Source organism: Mastomys coucha, unplaced genomic scaffold (assembly GCF_008632895.1).
Source record: "Mastomys coucha isolate ucsf_1 unplaced genomic scaffold, UCSF_Mcou_1 pScaffold4, whole genome shotgun sequence".
Lineage (NCBI taxonomy): Eukaryota > Metazoa > Chordata > Mammalia > Rodentia > Muridae > Mastomys > Mastomys coucha.
Genome location: NW_022196910.1, coordinates 13,964,238 through 13,980,079, shown reverse-complemented (window position 1 = coordinate 13,980,079; position 15,842 = coordinate 13,964,238). Strand labels below are relative to the sequence as shown.

At 44.3% G+C, this 15,842-nt stretch overlaps 1 protein-coding gene across 7 annotated transcripts in view; it reads left to right on the top strand.

Moving 5' to 3' along the window:
• The window catches only part of Txnrd1 (thioredoxin reductase 1), an 82,767-nt gene that overhangs the window by 52,363 nt on the left and 14,562 nt on the right, over positions 1-15,842 (top strand). For 5 of the 7 annotated variants that reach the window (XM_031348943.1, XM_031348945.1, XM_031348944.1 and 2 more), the window contains 6 exons: positions 6,315-6,437; positions 7,391-7,463; positions 8,988-9,107; positions 10,967-11,109; positions 11,508-11,623; positions 13,745-13,970. In XM_031348943.1, coding sequence (XP_031204803.1) covers positions 6,315-6,437; positions 7,391-7,463; positions 8,988-9,107; positions 10,967-11,109; positions 11,508-11,623; positions 13,745-13,970 — 801 coding nt within the window. Of the gene's footprint in view, positions 1-4,349; positions 4,688-6,314; positions 6,438-7,390; positions 7,464-8,987; positions 9,108-10,966; positions 11,110-11,507; positions 11,624-13,744; positions 13,971-15,842 lie in introns of all 7 variants that reach the window. The other 2 variants (XM_031348941.1, XM_031348942.1) reach the window with 2 other exon arrangements.

Below are 15,842 nucleotides of genomic sequence, written 5' to 3'. Positions count from 1 at the left end.
AGACAAGAAAAGTCAGTAGCGTTAAGACTAAAAATCCTAGGTGATGTGCTTTTCGAAAAGGGTATCTCTGTATTTTGAACTTTGTAAAGAATTTAATAAAAGTGTGTGTGTACTATAAGACTGAAGCAACTAAGACTTGAAAGGTAGGTCCAACTTAGACAATAGGGAAGGCATCCTGGGTTGGTTTTGAGATAGGGTCTCCCCACGGAGTTCTGGCTGTGCTGGAACTCACAGTGCTCTGCCTGCACCTGCCTTTGCCTCCCCCACCCTGGGTGAGAGGGCAAGTAAGACAAGGTCAAATCTGTGCAGTTGAGACAAGTCAGGACATGAGAGGATGTGCAGATTTATAGGACATTTACATTTGACTGTGAAGCTGGCAGGAATGTCCATGACCCCACCAGTGTTCACGGATAGACAATTTTTTTATCACTCCCAGTTGCAAGCCTTATCTGTGGCTAAAGTGTGACCACTCAGTGTCATCGTGATTTCTACTAGCAGAGTGTCCCTCAGAGTCTGATGTTTCAGCGTATAACAACTCTGATTTTTTTTTTAAAAAGCAAAAAGCCCAAGGGTTTTGCTCTGCATCTGGCCTCTAGTGAGAATTCTCCCATCACCATTGTGCCCCAGGTGCCCAGTTTCCTGTGGACCTAAGTTGAACCCAAGGTGCTGATGTGAGTAGTCGGGCTGAGGGTGTAGCCTTTTGCTTCTGGAAGATGCATCAGAGCAAGCAGTGCTCTTGTAGATGTTTGAATTTTTTTTTCTTTCTCTTGGTACCTTGCAGGGTTTTTTTTTTTGTTTTTTGGTTTTTCGAGACAGGGTTTCTCTGTGTAGCCTTGGCTGTTCTGGAACTCACTCTGTAGACCAGGCTGGCCTCGAACTCAGAGATCCGCCTGCCTCTGCCTCCCAAGTGCTGGGATTAAAGGTGTGCGCCACCACCGCCCGGCTGGTACCTTGCAGTTTTAAGAGTGTAAGTTAACAGGAAAAACTGGGGATGTGGTTCCGTAGTTAAGTGCTTTCTTAGCATGCATTAGCTTCTATCCCCAACATGAGTGAGGTGTCTCTGTGCATGCAGTTTATCTGATGGTCAATGTAGAATATTTGGTTTATGAAAATAATTGCAGAAGAGACAGTGGACATGCCCTGAATGTCTTTGTTGGTGGAAAAGTGCTGCCACTCAATGTGGTTAGTGGTATTTTTGTTCCGCTTAATGGTAAGTTTTCTCACTAAGTATGTAGTGGTTCAGGGGAGGAAATCCAAAGTCTAAATGATACCAGGATCTTTGTGTGCAGAAAGTTCATTACACTAGCAATGCATAGAGAATTCAGGAGAAGACCAAAAACCCTTTCCAATACAAACTACTTTCTGTAGTAGCTGTCTTTTTCCCCTTTCCTCACAGGAAGAAATGTTAGCCCTTTCCCGCACTGGCCACCCTTCAGGATGGAGGAGCATCCTTTGGCTTGCTGCTCCTGGTCCTGGCATCTCAGCTGTGCCCTGGTTATCTAAGAGATGTCCTTTGGAAATCGAATTGGGCGATAGGAGATGAATTGAGTTGTAGAAAATAGCCAAACTGCAAATCTGCTTGTCAACACCTTAAAATGAGAAGATTCGGTAACAGAAGCAGGTGATCTTATGGGCTTTATTTTAAAGTTAGAACTTTATTGAATAAAAAGACCCTTTTATGATCCATATCAGCTCTCACCTGGAAACCTCAGATGTTGGTTTGCCTGCTGTAGAAGGTTTTAATCTGGAGCTCCTACCCTTGCCTTGATCATTCAGTGCCCAGATAAAAGACACACACAACCTTTTATTTACAGTAAGCCTTAAACAGCACAAGAGCTGGGCAGATAGATACCTACCCTCTATGCTATTAGAATATACTTTCCTATCAATAACCCCGAGTTATTACTTACTTTGTTTTATCTGAGCTGCTCTTAACTCAAATTGACCAGCCCTCAGGATCATGTTCTTGAGTTCACCTAACCTGTTGGCGGCTTCTCTTCCACCCTCCTAAGTTTACAGTAAAGACGCTGGAGAACAGGTGCTTCCAGAGTCTTACTCCTCTCTCTGAGGATCTGATTTTAGTTCCCAGTACTCATGTTGTAGCTCAGTAACCACACTTCTACTGTATCTGAAACCAGGCACACATGCAGCACACATACACACAGATTACTCAACACCTAACAAAACATCATGGGATTGAATTAGAAAAGTGTATTAAGTATAGTTACTAGGTCTGATATCTGTATCAGGAAGAGCAAGAGATTAAATGTAAAAAGGTGTGTTTGAGTGTGATGTATGAATGTATGTACATGTGTATGCACCTGCTTGTGTATGTGTGGAAGGACAACCCCTCCCTCTTTTTGAGAGAGACAGAGAGAGACACTGATTCACCATGTAGAGCAGGTTGGCTTCAAGAGCTCCATCTGCCTCTGCCTCCTGAGTGCCTCCATGTGTGTCTCCATGAAAGCACGGCTTTTGAAAGTTGGTCCTTTTCCTGTGAGAGTTGGGCTTGTACTAAGGTTTGTGCAGCAAGCACCCTTACTGACTCCCATTACATTTTCATCAATTAGTTAATTTGTTTGATGTGCGTGATTATTTGGAAGTCAGAGAACAACTTCTGGGAGCTGGTTTTCTACTCTGCCTTATCAGTCCCAGGGATTAATTGAGTTTTTAAGTATGAAAGTATCGCGTTCAGTTCTAGGCTCAGCCGAATGCTTCAGATGCCCACGTCTTTGCCAATTACACCTTATAGATTCAGGGTCTTTAGGCACAGTTCTTTGTTTTTGTTAAAAACTGGTTGGTACAATTTGACTCTAAGCCTCATCTGTAATAATCCATGTTCAATGCAGAACTTGGTGAAAACACTAGAAACCTTTGGAAGAGGGAGTGTATGATCCTCTAGGATGTGGGGGTGTTGGAGATGTGTCTGCTTAGGTGTTGCAGTAGGCTGGCTTCAGGGATAAGAGGTTTACATTTTTCTCCTGTGTCCCCATCTGCCCTAATAACATGCACTTAAAACGAATTTCAGATTATAATAGTTAATCTTTTAAGTTAGCAAATTTTTACTTCTGGGCTTTCAAATGTAATTCCTTCGTTGTCCATTGAGATCACTAAAGTTCAAGATTTCTAAAATAGCTTTTTCCTCAAAGAACAAATGTTTAGTCCAGTTGTGTTACTACCAGCCTATAGCCCTCTGATTCTTTTATCTGAGTGAATTAAGGACAGACATATTTGTGACAACTTCAAAGTTCTCCAGAGTTCTCCGTCAGAGATCTTTTGCATCGGATTTCTTCAAACAGTTTACTTTAGGATAGATCTGCCTCTACTTACTGACATTGATCTGTCTCTTAAGAATGAGTTCAGGGAGCCGGGCAGTGGTGGTTCACGCCTTTAATCCCAGCACTTGGGAGGCAGAGGCAGGCAGATCTCTGAGTTCTAGGATAGCCAGGGCTACACAGAGAAATCCTGTCTCGAAACAACAAGAGAAAAAAAAAATGGAGTCGAGATCACATTCATTCCTCTAACATTCTGAATACTATGGATCTGTCTGGGATGCGTCACTGTGCTTTGATGCAAGCATCTGTGTGCAGCAAGACCGGGGTCGTGGTTGGTATCGTGTTTCAATCACGGGATATTCAGTGAACGGAAATGGGAATGCTGGTGTTCTGTCTTAGTTTTCTCATTACCTCTGCTTTAAAATGCTGGTCTCAGTACCAGCAACATCTCTTTGTGCATCCCTGGGCTGTCCGTGTCACAGCTCATGCTCAGCAGTGGTTCTGGGTTGCAGACGAGGATTAATTTTGTGCCTGTATTCTATACTTCTGTCCACTGTTTGAAGAAAAGCACACACAAGTGCTACCAGTTATTTTTATTTTATGTGTATGGGTGTTTGTCTGCATGTGTGTCTTTACCACTTGTGTGCCCAGTGACTGTTAAGTTTTAGGCAATTATGAGCTGCTGTGTGTGTGCTTGGGCATTGAATCCAGATCCTCTAGAATAGTAGCTAGTGGTTTGTTTTGTTTTGTTTGTTTGTTTGTTTTTTGTTAACCACTTAGCCATCCCCCTTATCTAAAGGAGATGTACATGCATGCATGTGAATGCTGGTATCTGGGAACCAGAGTCTGCTGCCTCAGCCCCACAATGGTGGTTATTATTATTATTATTATTATTATTATTATTATTATTATTTTAAGAACATCTGTTTAAGTTTTTTTTGTTTACCCTTTAAAACCAATAGATTTCTGTGCTCTTGGTCACTCCCTAGTGAGGAGTCACACTGGTTATCTGACTACATTTATCTAGTACTGTGATCTGAGTGGTTGTTATTACCAGCTTGTTTCCCCCCACAGTGCCCTGCATTGCAGGAGAAGCCCTGGTCATCATGCCAGTTGATGGATGCTGGCTGTGCTTCCCAGCTTCTCGAGGTAGAGCCTCTGTGCAGACTGTCTGGGTGGCACCCACTTGCCCCAACTGTTGCTGGTTTCCAGGTTTTGTCCCTCCAGTCCCCCGGCCACTGTGTGCACCCCGTGTGCTGCTGAGGGGCCCTCGTGGGGCTGTGCTTCCTGCTTCACATCCCTCCAAGACGCTCCCCTCCTCATCCCTGACGCCCTGTCCTACTGACCCCTGTCTCTGCCCTCCACCCTCCACACCTGATAGTAGGCAGGGAAAAAATACCCAATCTGAGCTGGTAAGTTCATGGCTTTTTAGATATTAAAGGTAAAACTGGATTTAAGAATGTTTTTACTATACTTGCTGACTTTTCTATCATTACCCTCATTCGCCCAGGGCTTTATTATAAGGTAATAATGAGTGTATTGCTAAAACAGTACTCTAACCCAATGTAGAATATAGCCAGTTATATAAAAAACTATATATACTAGTATACACTAGAATGAAAAAGATGTTTTAAAAATATTTAATTTTTTTCTTAATACCTGTTTTTTAAAGTCCTGAAGATATAAATACTGAAAAAAAAAACTAAACATTATTTTAGACTCTAGGGTAAAACAATGAGCTTAATAGAGTCCCATGTGTCCTGCCTATTTAAAATCTCTTGCAAGGGCTTGGTGGTAGAATACACATGTAGGTTTGAAGCTGGGCTTGGTGCCTCACACCTTTAGTTCCTGGGCTTGGGAGGCAGAGGCAAGTCTACATACTGGGTTCCAGGACAGCCAGAGCTTCATAATAAGACCTTGTCTCAGGTGGTGGTACACGCTTTTAATCCCAGCACTTGGGAGGCAGAGGCAGGTGGATTTCTGAGTTCGAGGACAGGCAGGGCTGGCTACACAGTGAAACCCTGTCTCGAACCCCCCAATAAAAGACCCTGTCTCAAAAAACCTCCAGACTTATAAAATACCTTGTAGAGGTATAGAATTCTAAGTTTACCCAGAAATCAGTACTGGTTGGTGATTTTTCTGCGATTTTAGATTTTATCTTTCAAGGACACAGTGTAATAAATAAAGTCTTAACTACTCGGCCAACTGTAAAATTGCTGTCTTAACATTATTGTGTTTGTTGTTGCCCAGACTGCTCCTTAGCTTACAACTTAGCCCACTGATCTGTCTTTGACAAGGTAAAGGTGATTGTTAAATTGTTTTTTTGACGCTGTTAAAACCATGCTGAACAGTTCCATCTAATAGCCTCATGTTGTGCAACTGGGAGAATTTCAGTAGAAGTTCTGTGTTTCTGTGTTTTGTTTTCCCCAAAGTGAGGTAAACCCAATTTTAAAACCTAGTGTAAAGTGTCTAGGAAGGGGGGCTGGTGAGGTGGTCCAGCAGACAGAGGTGTCTGTTGCCAAGGCGGTAAACTGACTCCGAAATCTCCCTCTGATTTGTACAACCATGGTATGGCAGGTGTCCTCCCCTATGGACAGATAGATTTAAAAAAAAAAAGATCAGGTAAGGAAAAAACAATCCCTGGGCAGTCATTATGAAAATACCACAGCGAAAACTATTGTGTATAATTAACTTGTGCTTGTTAAATCCTAAATTCTGGGAGAGAGAGCGTCATCAAACTTAGGTTAGTTGTAAGTCAGTGTGGATGGGTTGTCTGTGTAGAATGTGCTAATGCTTGAGAGTAGGGAGCAGAAATGGCCAAGGGCACTGGGATGCAGTTCTCTTTGATACTGGCCTAGATGCAAAGAACTATTGGCTCCCCTCAGGAAGCCTGGATGTTTCCATACATAGCTGAAGTGAGAGTCTACATTTCCCCTTTGAACATAGCCTTTGGTTTCCTTTAAAGAAAAATTTGCCAAAGTGTTTAGGGCATTGCTGCTTTTCAGTTAAATTCTTTTCATTTTCGTTGTTTTCCTGCAGCGGAACAAAAAAGGCCAACTTCAAAAGCTGCCAAAAATGAATGGCTCCAAAGATCCCCCTGGGTCCTATGACTTCGACCTGATCATCATTGGAGGAGGCTCGGGAGGACTGGCGGCAGCTAAGGCAAGACCATCTGCTATAGCGTCCAGTGATGGTTAGGGTACAGTACCCCTTCCCTGGGCAGCTCTCTGCATCCTCTGGATTTGTCCATCCAGGCTTGTGTGTTTATTCTGTTAACTTTGGCAGGGCGTACACAGACACAATTTTGTAAGTCATTTTTCCAGATTGAAATGTTTCCTCTTCATGTAAAACTTCAGGGCCCAGTGATTTAGGGCATACTTTGTGTGTACGGCCTTCAGGCTTGCCAGCCTCACCAGCACCATCTTTAAAAAGGAGAATGTGGTTATACTCCACTAAGGTGTGGCCTCCATCAGCTAGTGAAGGTAGACTTGTGAAGCCTCCCAGGTGACTCCACAGTAGCACGAGGTGAGTCGCTCTGTCAGTGGCATGCTTGAAAGACACACAACCTTAGTCCTTGCTCCTTAGTAACCTTTGCAGGTCCAGTATCCAGTATACCATGCTTCCTCTGTGAGAAAGAAATAGTCTCTACAAGAAAGACAATTCCAGAAAAAGAAAACAAGCCCCTTCCTGTACTCTAGCTTAGGTAGAACTAGGTAAACTCAGAAGTTCCTTTAACGATGTCGATTCACAGGATCTGGGGTTAGACGGGCGCCTTGGGCTGTCAGTCAGATGGGCTTACCAGGTGTTTATTTATTACCTCTTGCTTGGAAATGGAAAACCCTGTTTTCAGATTTGTGCCGTGTCTGTCGACGTTTGAGGGGAATCATGGCAGGAGTTAGCTGGGGCCTGCCAGCTGTTGATTTTGCAACTAATCTGTATAATCATTGATGCTGTCAGTGTCTTGGCTTTTGACATAGAGCTGAAACAATCAATATGGTGTGTTACATTCCCAGACTTGGCCGAACCTCAGGCTTTAGAGCCTAATACAACCAGTGTGGGTGCTAACCCTTGTTTCCACTCTATTATCGGCTCATTTGAATACTTTTGTTTCCCAGGAGGCAGCCAGATTTGACAAGAAAGTGCTGGTCTTGGATTTTGTCACGCCAACTCCTCTGGGAACTAGATGGGGTAAGTTTCTGAGATCCTGCACTGTGGTTTCCCCTGTTGGTGATGCTGATGACTTCTAAAAGCCAACTTAAAAGCAAAAAAATGGCAAAGCCCAGCTCTTCCACTTGAACTGAATTAGAGGGATCCAGGTAAGTGCTGTAGATTTAGGTTCAGCAGAAACCTTGACGTGACGGCATGCTGGCTCAAAGGTCAGCCAGTTATCCAGTAGAGTTGAAGCTTTCTATGAGTTCTCCTGCATTCAGATAGTTAAGTGAGACAGAGTAGCCATCTGAGTCTTGCTGAATTGCATGTTGCCTGCTCATTCACTGGATGTGTATCAGTGACTTGTGAACCAGGAGCATGAGGCTGAGGCAGTGAACTCTGGTAGAAGTTCCTGCCCCTGTGGAATGTGCACTTGAGTGAGAGACAGAAGTTAGAACTTGGCTCTTGGTGGTGAGTGGTGCGGAAAGAGGAGAGCCTTAGCTATACAGAGTTCTAAGGCACAGCTTCTGAAGAGATGCCCATTAGAGGCACTGTAGGAGGAAATGGGGCAGATGTGCTAAAAGCTGAAGCAGAACTTGTCTGCAGTATTTGCTAGTGTTCTCACAGAGTAGACTCACAGGCTCAGAGGCGGGTATGAGTCCTGAGGGCAGAGCTGGGTCATCAGAGCTGGGCGTGGCAAGAAGTAGAAGTGGAAAGAAAGGCAGGTCAAACTGTACTGCACTTTACAGGCCACTGTGGGGACTTTGGACTAATGAAGGTAGATAATGAGGGCCTGTGAGGAGTTTGAGGCAAGAGAATGATTAGTACATTTTATGAAGAGCATTTGCTGCTCACATAAGTGCTAGGCGGTAGCAGTCCAGCAAGATAAGACAGCAGCGCAGTCTATGAACTCCTGTATCCTCAAGTGATTAAGTGTCACTCTCTCTGTTCCTGGTGCTGGACTCAGTCCCTGATCTGTGGAGTTTGGACTTCATAGTGACACTGGTATTTTCAGAGGACAGCCCTAGAACTGTGAACTCCAGAGCCACCTCCCTCCCTGCCTGAATTTTGTTCTGATAGAAAGCAGTGATCTTGATGTTCTTAGGGATTACTCTTTTGGGAGAGGGGTTTTTACACAGGAGTTCTTTGGAGAGTCAGGGAAAACTAACATCAAATTCTATACATATTTTCAGACCTGCATCTAACCACGCTTAGAATAGCAAGCCTCTTCATCATGTCTGTGTGTAGATCCAGTAGCAGGTATAGGGTTATGCACATTGTAGAATTTCAATTTTTGCATTACTATTGGCTGTTTTGAATCTGGAAGTTATAGAGATTGCAGAAATGTGTCTGTTTCAGAGTGACTACTTTGCTCTATATATTAGGCTCTGTGACCTTAGAAACACTACTATGGCACTTGCTACATTAGACTAATAATAGTGATGATGATGATGATGATGATGATGATGATGATGATGATCGTCGTTTCATTACATCTTACTATACTTTGGCTTCTCTGAAGGCCCTGTAGTGGGCTGTGAACTGACTTCTCTCTTGTTGCAGGTCTCGGAGGAACATGTGTGAACGTGGGCTGCATACCTAAAAAGCTGATGCACCAGGCAGCTTTGTTAGGACAAGCTCTGAAAGACTCGAAAAACTATGGCTGGAAAGTGGAAGACACAGGTGTGGGGGAAAAGGAGGGGCTCAAAAGCTGTGGTCTTGGCAGAGTGCCATCTAAATACCTGGATCTGGATGAGGTCTGCCGAGCCCGAGCCTGGGTTAGCCTCAAGGCTATGAATTGTCAGGTTTCAGAAACACTTCTTGAACCCTCTAAGCTCACGGGGTGTTGGGACTACCAGCATTCAGGGCTGTGGGCAATACTGAGCCATAGTGAATGCAACACACACAAGTTCGAATCATTGGCTCTGGACATTTAAGTGATAGCTGCAGTTCTACATCATTGTGACTCAAATGACTTACCTGGATTTCAGGCTTGTCTTTTGTCACTTGCTAGCATTGTGATAAGTCTGCTATCTACTGATTTATTTAAAACACAGTGCTTTAATTTAAAATAAAGCAGTTAAAACCAAACTCAACCCACATAGGAATAGATATTGGTAAAATACTGGTAATTATTTATAGATGATTGGCCTGTGGGGCAGTGTGTGTACTGTCCTTTTCCATTCTTGGTGGACAGTGAGTTCTGCTCTTCTGGTGAACAGAGGCCAGCCAAGGCGGCTCTTCCAGGCTCCCTACAGCAGCCCTGCTCCCAGCACCTTGGCACCACACCCCGCCTAAAGTGAGCTGATCTCTTAAAGAGGGCTCTGGTTCTAACATTTCATGCTGTGGGATTCAAGTGTCTGTAGTTTGTTCTCTACAAAGCCATAGACCGGCTATTGTGCAGTCCTGCTGATCCAGGACGCAGACCTAAGCATCATGGGCCTGGTTCCATCCAGTGCTCAGTGGCTGGCTCCTTGATCAGTTTGTTGGAGACTTCATTTTCATGAGAGAAACCTGTTTGCGTTGTTTCCTCTTTGGCCATAGCTGACTTGTCTTCTCCCTGTTTCCTGAGTGTATTTCATCTGTGCCCTGTTTTCTTCAAGACATTATAACAATGTCTATAACAGTGTCTAAAGGTGGATGTTGGAGGTGGTGGATGTTTTGTTTTTTTGGGGTGGGGTGGGGTGTTGTTTTGTTTTTAAAACAAGGTTTCTCTGTGTAGCCCTGGCTGTCCTGGAATTCCCTCTGTAGACCAGGTTGGCCTCAAACACAGATGCACCTGCCTCTGCTTCCTGAGTGCTGGAATTAGACACATAATTAGTCTCTTTCTAAGACAAGTGTTTATAGTCTACACTGGCCTGGAGTGCACTGAGTAGCTCAGCTGCCCTCTGAAGTGCTGTTGTAGACATTTGTCTGTGAAAAAAAGAAATGTTGTCTGTACTGTCTTGACCCTAAGGATTAATTTATGGAACAGAAATTTTTCTTACCTAGTAAGGGTTTGGGAACAGTGAGATTCAAGTCCTCTGAATAAGGAGCCAGCAAACTTGCATATAAAGCAAGTGTTTGAAACGCTGGGGGCCTAACAAACAGTTTCCGTGGAATCACACAGCTCTGTTTTCATATTGCAAAAACAGCTTCAGATGACATGCAAATGAATTTGGCTATATTTCAATAAAAGTTCATTGACCAAAATGATGCCAGGCCCGTGGTACCACAGTCCGCCCACACTGAGCATGCCTGGTTACAGTGGAGTAACCCACACCTAGCTAGAGCAGTCTGACTTTGTTAAGATGCAGTCGTAAGCCTTAATGGTACCCTGTTCCCCAAAGATCAGTGTTTATAACCAAAGTAAACTACCAGTTCACTTCTTGAAAAAGGAGGGAAGAATTTTGTTGTGGTTTTGAATCCTGGACGTGAGAAAGTGATGCTTGTGCTCCAAGAGAACTTGTTCTTCTGGGTTGAAACTGCCCAGCTCCTGGTGAGAGTTACTGAAGAACTCCTCAGGCAGTTTGAAGGACTAAACGTTCTCTCTTCTCTCGCAGTTAAGCATGACTGGGAGAAAATGACAGAATCTGTGCAGAATCATATCGGCTCGCTGAACTGGGGCTACCGAGTGTCTCTCCGGGAGAAAAAGGTTGTCTATGAGAATGCTTATGGGAGATTCATTGGTCCTCACAGGATTGTGGTAATTATAAAGCTGTATTCTATGCCCCTCCCCTGCCTTTTCAAAATAGCTTTCATTGGTGTTAGCGGAGAAAATCATTTCAAATGTGTTTTAAGAAATCAAATAAGGCGCAAAAATTAAGGCCACTGTGACCTGGATTGTCCAGTTTGGTCACTTTGCTGATACAATTGTGGGGCCTTCTGTGGGGCTGGGGAGTGTCACAGTCCTGGGACAGATTACCTGGATGTGAGGCTTGCTTTCTCACTGTGTAGCATTATTCCTCAAGGCATTCCTTCACTGCTCAGCCTTTAGTTTCTCTTACTGTTCTAGGAACTGAGGGAGACATTATAAGTGCCCTCTACTAACCATAGGGTCTAAGGGATAGTCCTGCATTGGGATTGGCATTGTTTCCTTTGCAGGCAACAAATAACAAAGGTAAAGAAAAAATCTACTCAGCAGAGCGGTTCCTCATTGCCACCGGTGAAAGGCCACGCTATCTGGGCATCCCTGGAGACAAAGAGTACTGCATCAGCAGGTGGGAGAAATAGGCCGCATGGCTGGCCTTCTGCTTGGTTTTTTAAACCCACCTGGTTCATTGCTTGAACTTAGGAAAGAATTCTTTGCCACGATTGTCCTTAGGGATTGAAAGAAAGAGAGTCAGGGACTGACACCATCTTAAAGGTTACAAGCTACAAGCCTTGGTCCTGCTGCCCTGCAGAGAAGGTTACGAACTACAAGCCTTGGTCCTGCTGCCCCGCAGAGTGAGCACCTTCCCCTGGCAACATAATGTGGATAGATTGACATTTCTCTTTGCACTTGATGTGTATTTGTAAACCAGGTGGATATTTTGTAACGTGAGTGTGGTCTCCTGTAGGCAAGTTTATTTTGTGCAGAGCAAGGACCATGTTCCTTCTTAACGCTAGGGAAGTGGAAACAAAGGGTTAACTCGAGTGGCTATGCATCGAGACTTATGAGGCCTTGGCCCCACTGCATGACAGTACCCTGTAGAAGAGCCTTCTAAACCATGTCAAGAAAAAAGCTGTCTCTTTTCATCAAGGAATAATGCTTCCAACAGTGTTTTTGAGGAGCTTTAAATGACGATGTCATTAAGATGTATTGACAGTCTCTGCTATTTTGGATGCTTTTTTCCTGGGAGTTTCTGGATTCCTTATTCTAGGAGTTTGACTCCCTGGTGCCTGGGGCTTCTGTCCCTACGACCTGGGATGTGTGGTCTTGCTTAGTGCCTTTGGGTTGTTGTAACACAGTGACTAACTGGGGGCCCACAGTTCTGGAGATTCAGATGTAAGCTTGACACACTGGCCATGACTGAATCCCCAGCTCATAGGTGGGTGGCATCTTCCTTTAGTGGAAAAGATGGTGGCATCTCTGTGGGGTTTTTATAGACTATGGTCTTGTTTGTGAGAGCCAGATTTTTTTTTTTTTTTTGCCCTAATCATGTACTAACAACCTGTTAGCACCATCACACTTGGTAGAGTACTGTGAGGAATTTTAATATTTGGGCGCACAGACATTCAGGCCCTACCAAGGTCTCTTCCTGTTTTTTTCTATAAATTATTCACTTATTTATGTATACATACACTGTAGCTGTCTTCAGACGCACCAGAAGAGGGCGTCAGATCTCATTACAGATGGTTGTGAGCCACCATGTGGTTGCTGGAATTTGGACTCATGACCTCTGGAAGAGCAGTCAGTGCTCTTAACTGCTGAGCCATCTCTCCTTCCTGTTTTTTAGTTTCTTAGAAATAGGGTTTCCCTGTGTTGCCTAGATGAACTTGAACCCCTGGGCTCAAGCGATCTTCCTGCCTCAGCATCTTGAGAAGCCGAGTCTGTAAGCATCTGCCACTATGCCCAACAACTTATTATTTTGGTGGTAATAGGCTAGAGGACGCTGTACAGCCCCGGCAAGCCCCACACTCAGTACACAGCTGAGGACAACCTTGAATCCACGATCCTCTGCTTCTCCTTCCCAAGTGCTGGGTCTGTAATCATGAATCCCCTTATCCAGCTAGCCTGACATAGAATTTTTTATTATGTTTTGTTTTTCTTGGATTTTTTTTGTTTGTTTGTTTGTTTTGTTTTTGAGACAGAGTCTTTCTATGTAAACCAGGCTGGCATCAAACTAAGACCCTCGTGCCTCTTTCTCTGAGGGCAGGGATTTTTAGGCACATGCCGCTACACCCGGGCATTTTTGTGGTCTCTTACTTCTAAACTCAACTATACAGTTTTTGTTGAGTTAAACTTTTCTAACTTTTTCTGTTACAAGGATTAGATTTCCAAAGTCTCCCCACCCCCACTCTTCCTACTGGATGTTCCAGGGAAGAAGGAAAACACTTTCCACCCAGGAGGGCAACTGAGTGTAGGTAGGGCAGTGGGGTTTGGGTTTGCACATGGGTCCTGGTCCACACAGTACAAAATGACTGTGGGGTCTGATTGGTGCTAGGAGTTACCCCATCAGCTGTATTTAGCCACTACCATATTTAAACAGCAGCTGGATATTGCCAACAAAGACTAGTATCTAAGACCTTGTTTATAATATTTAAAGTTCTCATTCTTAGGCAGGTGGAAGATGCTTGCGTCTTTATTCACACGTGAACATTCCTTTCTTTTTCTTTTCTTCCCCCCTGAACTTTTCCAGTGATGATCTTTTCTCCTTGCCTTACTGCCCGGGGAAGACCCTAGTGGTTGGCGCATCCTATGTTGCCTTGGAATGTGCAGGATTTCTTGCTGGCATTGGCCTAGACGTCACTGTAATGGTGCGGTCCATTCTCCTTAGAGGATTTGACCAAGACATGGCCAACAAAATCGGTGAACACATGGAAGAACATGGTATCAAGTTTATAAGGCAGTTCGTCCCAACTAAAGTAAGTGGGTTTTCTGTGCGGCAGATGGTTTTGTAATCATGGTGAAAGGCAAAACGGTGGGATAGCGGTAGAAGCAGACAGACCTTTGAGCATTAGGGACCGTCGGGAGTGTTATGCTGATGTGTGAGTGTGGGCTGAATGCTGCCTCAGTACCATTGCTGTGTCTACGCCCCGAGACCCCTTCCCTTGTTCCATTTACTGCATCTTTCTATAGCCATGCCCCTGGTCTGCTGCACGGGACTATTTCCATCACTAGAACTCAGAATGCACACACCCACACACTAGACACACTAGACCCTCCCCTTCCCCCCTCTGCCTTCTGCAGGAAAACATTTTCCTTGAACACACTGTCATCACAGGTGCTATATAATCCAGTTTCCTTGGAAATAATTGTTCTTGGGCTGGCTTCCCCCCGCTCTTTTTCATCTTTGCCGTAAAGATCTAAAATGCACCATGTTATGTCTAAGACTACCTTACCATTACCTTAGAAGAGTGGTGACCCTGGGCATAGCTCAGCGGGAAAGTGCATGCCTAACAAGCAGAAGGCTCTAGGTTCCCTCTGCACTGGTACACATGCTACAAGGTCAAGTCCGTCACTTAGCGTCTCAGACCGGCAGTTTTTTCTAGAGAGGCTGAAAGTGGCTTGATTTTGGCAAAGTTTAGAAATGTTAGGCCAACTGTTTTTCTCTTGGTAAATTAGATTTGTGTGAGTGGATCTCTTATTGCTGGCAAGATACAGTTTTGGAATCAGACTCACTTGTCAAATACTGCCGAATTTGTTTGTTGCCGAATGACTTAGGGAGAATTACTTAGCCTGTCCAAGCCTTCGTTTGTTCTGTACATTGAGACTAACGGCAGCAGCTCTGTATTTCCTGTGAGGTGCTAGCTAACGTGTCTAAGGAGCTAGAGCACAGGTGACTCTAACCGCCTGTCTGACCATATTGTGAGAGCTGAGCTGTGGTTTTTCTTGGGAGTTACCCATAAGTTACCAGTACTTCATCTTTGTAGTTCAATGGTTCTCATGAACCCTTTGGGGGGCTGACAATCTTTTCACAAGGGTCCCCTACAACCATCAGGAAACACAGGTTCTTACATTATGGTTCCTAGCAGTAGCAAAATTACAGTGATGAAGTAGGAATAATTTTATGGTTGGGGGTCACCACAACATGAGGAACTGTGTTAAAGGATCAGAGTGTTGGGATATTGAGAACCACTGCTCTGGCTGGTTTTAGGGGACAGGCGCAGGCCCTGTTTGTATTAAGGCTGTGATTAGGAGACTTCTGTGTGTTGTACTGTGGGAAGTGTCTGCTTTTCTGAAATGTAACTCTTTCTGAATACTGTCAACATTCAAGGAGTGGGGGGCAGTTGTGGCTGGCTGGTACCCTTAGACTGTCAGTAGGCTCTCACAGATGTGTGTGCAGTAGGTTGTCACAAACATCTGTGTGCAGTAGGTTGTCATGAACATCTGTGTGCAGTAGGATGGGATATTCTTTTTCCTGCTAATTCAGGAAGCTGCTCACTCCTTTGTGTCTTCAGCAACTATTGAACCCCTACATCTTTCCCACTGTGACTTGAAGAGCATTCTAACTCACATTTAAGTCCTTACTCACATACTTCACTGTTTCGTCAGTGAAAGTGAACATTTGACGTCAAAAAGGATGCTTTGAAATTGAGTAGCCATGGCTCTCATCAGTAATTACTCTGGAGACAGCAGTGAGTGATGATGGGTCTGTCTTAGGGAACATGCTATGTGTTCTTCACTTTCTTTCCCACTTTTTTCTCTGTTCAAGAATTATTTGAGCAGAGCAGTGGTGGCACACGCCTTTAGTCCCAGCACTTGGGAGGCAGAGGCAGGTGGATTTCTGAGTTCGA